We start from the raw sequence: 4,573 nt of genomic DNA, 5'->3' as shown, positions 1-4,573 counted from the left end.
AACCCATTGCCATTGTTCTTGAGGTCTCAGTAGCCCTCATTGTCCGCTATGTTCAGTGAGACCTGTTTTAACCCAGGCTTTTTCAGACCCAGGCCAGCTGGCCTTGGTGAGTTCCCGATAGAACATCCCCATTGTCTCAGTGTTTGGGTGCACCCCTCGTGGTCCTGAGTTCCTTGCTCGTGCTCGCTCTCCTTCTGCTCCTGATTTGGACCTTGAGATTTCAGTCCTCCATCTTCCATATAACTAAAGCGAGGGAGCATCAGCTCCTGCCAGATTTAGTCAGCTTCTAAGTCCAGGGACGCCACTGGCTGTTCAATGGGCCCAGTCACTGGATAGGACCAACTATCCATTCCCTGTTTCAGGGAAATGTTGTGAAGGGCATAACAAGTCAAGATGATGCGACTGGATTTCTCTGGCCACTACTGCAGTGCTCCCTTCCATGCATCCGGGCACCGGAGCCTAGAGCAGAGGATTTGCCGAGTCTTCTCCGTCACACTGTGGATTGCAGAATGGGCCCTATTATAGCTGTACTCTTCTGGGGTTTCAGCATTATGAAGTGGAGTCATGAGTCAGGTGTGGAGAAAGAAGGAACTGTCACCTGGATGAAAGACCAAAGAGAATGTGACTATTGGGAAAAGGAGAGATGCTTTCTTCATGCCTGTAAAGAACCTTTCAAAGATGCTCCTCTTTGTGGTAGTTTGGATGTATTTGGCCCCCATAATCTCGAGAAAGAGACACTTTCAGGAGGTGTGACTTTGTTGGAGTAGGTGTGGCCTTGTGGGAGGAAATGTGTCACTCTGGGGGTGGGCTTTGAGGACTCTTTTTCTTAAGCTTCCCTTGGTGTGACAATCAATCAACTTCCTGTTGTGTCTGAGTCAAGATGTAGCATTCTCAGCTCCAGCATCACATCTGCCTGCATGCTACCATGTTTCTTCTCCTTCATGATCACAATAGACAGAACCTCTGAAAACGTAAGCGGCCACCCTCAATTAAATGTTTTCTTTACAAGAGTTGTGGTGGTCATGGTGTCTCTTCACAGCAATAGAAACCCTACCTAAACAGTAATTAAACCTACCGAATTGCACATACCCAAGAAGTGAAAGTCGAAGGGGTGGGGTAGTTGAGGAGGTGATGGGTGGAGTGGAGGACAAGGGAGAGTAACGGGGTGAGTTTGATTGGAATACATTCTATTCATGTATGTAAATGTCACATCAAAGCCAATTATTGTGCATAACAATTTTACATGGTAATACAAAATTAAAAAAATTATACCATAGAATAGAAGAAAGAAAAAGAAGGAGCATCGTTTGCATTTTAATTATTTCTTTCGTCCTGGAGTACTTGGTCATCCAATGGGTTTACTAACAACTCAAACACATGCTGATCTCTATAATAAGGTTGTATTTATTCACTTTTTATTGATTTTGTAATGGGAAGGCTCTTCAGAGAAAGGGTGCATTTCCTCTTACACGTAGGTGGCAGAGTCATGTGCTTGCAGTCCTTCTAAATGTAGTGCTAGCCACAGGGAGTCCTTGTGGAGAAGCCATCTCGTCACCCAGATGTTGAAGCACGTCTAAAATGTTTCATTGCACATGTCATAGCCCCGGCAACACCTGAAGTTTACCAGATAGGAGCCCCACCTTATGTTTTTCACATTGGCACAGTTCTTTAAGCAGCCCATGAAGTTTAACCAGATGGTACCATCCCCTGCAGAAGAGGGAAGAACAGATCAGCAAGCCTGACAGAGGCTTCTGTAATCCAACCCCTCTCCAACCCACACTGGCATCTAAGCATCACCATGCGGTGTTATGATCCATTATCCAGACAGGAGGGACTGGAAGGCATTGGAAGTTGGTGGCTACCCAGAAGAAAAGAAGTAGCCGTGCAGTTTTAAGACTTCATTGGCGGTAGGAAGGTCATGAGAGAAGGGGTTAAGTAAAAGAGAGGTTTCTACAGAGAATCTCAAGGCTTGAGTATCACTGAGGGTACAAAACTAGAGAAATCTTATATAACCCTATTCAGAAAGAGATGCAACCAGGGCATGTTGCTGACACTGGCCCCTTTGTTTCCATAGCTTGGAATCCCATTCTTGAAAAAGCCTGGGTAGGTACACAGAGGGCTGCTTTCATTACCAAATGGCTGCTCTCCTGAGGGTGAGTATTACATCCTTTCTCTCCTGCATTCTGCGCCCCCCCCCCCACATCTCTTCAGGCTTTTTCCTGTAGCCTTGAGTTTTACGTCAGCTTCAGCAGCCACTTCCACTTCTCCTTCATTATAGTGAATCACAGGAGTGATATTACGAGCTACCTTAGAAGTGAGGCTGTCTGTAGTAACCGGAAGTTCCCGTGTTCATCCCCGCGGCCCACACATCCTGCTTCCTCTTCCCCATCTTTTCCTCCTTACCACACCACTTACTTTTGTACATCTTTCCCACCATACAGGCCTCTTCTGCTGTTGCGGTACATATTCCTCTTCCTCTGGAGCATTTTTCCCCAGGGAACTGGAGGTGGCACATCCTACACTGCACAATTTCCACAACTTGAAGAGAGACACGCGCGATGACACTACCACGAAGGAGCCCCTCCATTTCCAGTTTGAAGCATACTTAGCGCTGGAAGACTTTGTCACCATGTCATGGGCTCCATGCAACCCCCTCCAAGCATGGTTATGTGTCTCTTTTAGAATGGGAGAAACCAAAAGCGTGCCAGGAGTTCACGTGAAGTCTCAGAAGCTCCAGCGTGGAAGATGGTAGGGACAGAGAGGGGAAGCAGAAGGAAAAAGAAGCATAGTGCCAAGACGGTCAGGCTAGGGTTCCTTTGTACTCACCGTTGTTATTTTCACGAACAAGTACTTTATCTGCTGCTCATGTGAGACAAGAGAGTGAGTTGGCACTTCTGTCTGAGATTTACACCGGTTGCTTTCCCTCTCCCCCTAGGGCTCATTCTGTCTTCTAGCTTGCTGAGTGTGGGAATTATGTCTATTTGTGGTTTACTTTGAGCCCTCAGTGCCCACCCCACTCCACTCCTCCTGGATTTTTCCTTCTTACTCATCTTCACATCCGTTTTTCTACTCACATTTGTCTATCTCATGTGGAAATGATGCAGAGAAAACTGTTGGAAAAAACCAAAAAGATAAAAATCATACTCTCTGAAGAGAGTATACTTTTCCAACCCCCATTTCATAGCTTCCAGGAATCTCTCAAACTGTTAGTAAATCATCAACTTTCTTCTGTGGGCAACAGGGCTTTGGTCATGGTCCCAGTGATCTAATACAGGGTGAGTGGAAGGCACAGAACACAGGGGCTGCTCTTTCTGCTGGCTTACCACGGCTGACCTGCATCATGGGACTTCTCACCCATTGCTGGATCTTGGACTTTGCTCACCAACTGGTGACTCTCAGGACTCACCCTTCAAATAGCCGAGTAAGATGAGATATCTTGTTAAGTGAGGCTTGCCCATTTTGGAGGAAGAAAAGTTCGAGTTAGGGCAGGAAGTGTCACTATTTATACACTGGTGAGGTTGGGCTGCTTCAGTAGGAGTTAGGGGTGGGACACTCGGGAAGTCATTGAAAGGTATGCCCTGGTCCTAAAAAAATTGACCACTCTAATTTCTTTTCTTTGTAACTTTGGGGAAAAAAGACTGACTAGGAAAGTCCTAGACTTGATTTATTCCGACTCTCAGGATTTCTGATACACACCAAGTGCCTGCTTTCCTGAGAGCACGTCTATCCTATTAAAGTGTTATCATTTACAATTCATGTGTTAAATACTTCTGTGCACATACTTGTACTACCATGCCTGGCCAGTATAATTCCTTATCTGGTCTCCTACAGAGACATTTTCTTTGGTGTACCTCAGCTCTTTGCTTCTGTCTTCATTGCAGGCCATTTGATCCCTTAAGAGCTTCTAACATTTTTACAGCCATTCTGTAAACACACACACACAAAAGAGAGAGAGGGAGGGGGAGGGGGAGAGGAAGAGAGGGGGAAGAGGAGGGGGGAAGGGAGGGAGGGAGAGAGGGAGGGTGGGAGGGAGGGAGAGAGAGAGAGAGAGAGAGAGAGAGAGAAGGGAGGAAGGGAGGAAAAGGGAGAGTTATAATTCATGATCTGATAGTTAATATTGGTGATTAAGATTTGAATAAAAGAAAACGTTATTGACCATAGCTGAGTGAACTAAAGCCATGAAATCAGATGTAGTTTCTGAATTTATAACAATAAGTTTAGTTAATAAAGTCTTACACTGTGGAAAGAAACAAATGTGTCCATCTGTTCTTGGCATAGCTCATACATATTTAAAAGAAGGATCCAAGGGGGTTCAGTGAGTAAGGTGCTTGCTACCCAGCCTGACTACCTGAGTTCCAGCCTCAGAATCCACATGAGGGACATATAGAACTGGCTCCTGCAAGCTGTCCCCAACACAAATGTGCAGGAGTACACAATGCTTTCCACTTCCCAACAAAATAAATAAATAAATATAAAAAGGAAGTAAATAAGTAAAATAATAGAATTGCCAAATTGAAATCTTTTATTAAATTTGTCCTTTGGCAAATATGCATATGTATGTATGCATTATTAT

General features: G+C 45.0%; 1 protein-coding gene across 4 annotated transcripts; it reads right to left on the bottom strand.

The window, feature by feature from the left end:
- On the bottom strand, window positions 1-3,929 carry Pate1 (prostate and testis expressed 1). Of its 4 annotated transcripts, none has more exons than XR_007588329.1 (6): window positions 3,407-3,929; window positions 3,075-3,110; window positions 2,827-2,859; window positions 2,416-2,538; window positions 1,470-1,707; window positions 1-598 (listed from the first exon to the last, which is right to left on the bottom strand). XR_007588329.1 is itself a non-coding variant. In XM_050119998.1 (6 exons), the coding sequence occupies exons 1-6, from the start codon at window positions 3,456-3,458 to the stop codon at window positions 595-597; spliced, it is 315 nt and encodes a 104-aa protein (XP_049975955.1). In that variant the 5' UTR covers window positions 3,459-3,929; the 3' UTR covers window positions 1-594. The 4 variants fall into 4 exon arrangements, 3 of the variants coding, with proteins under 3 accessions (XP_049975955.1, XP_049975954.1, XP_049975953.1); XM_050119998.1 differs by having other exon boundaries at window positions 1,641-1,707; XM_050119997.1 differs by lacking the exon at window positions 1-598 and having other exon boundaries at window positions 1,382-1,707; window positions 3,324-3,929.
- Between the last annotated feature and the right edge of the window lie 644 nt (window positions 3,930-4,573).

This window comes from Alexandromys fortis, unplaced genomic scaffold (genome assembly GCF_014885135.2).
Source record: "Alexandromys fortis isolate MF-2015 unplaced genomic scaffold, M_Fortis_MF-2015_v1.1 scaffold_168, whole genome shotgun sequence".
Lineage (NCBI taxonomy): Eukaryota > Metazoa > Chordata > Mammalia > Rodentia > Cricetidae > Alexandromys > Alexandromys fortis.
The sequence above is the reverse complement of the archived record's forward strand: the minus strand, read 5'-3'. Positions and strand labels throughout refer to the sequence as shown.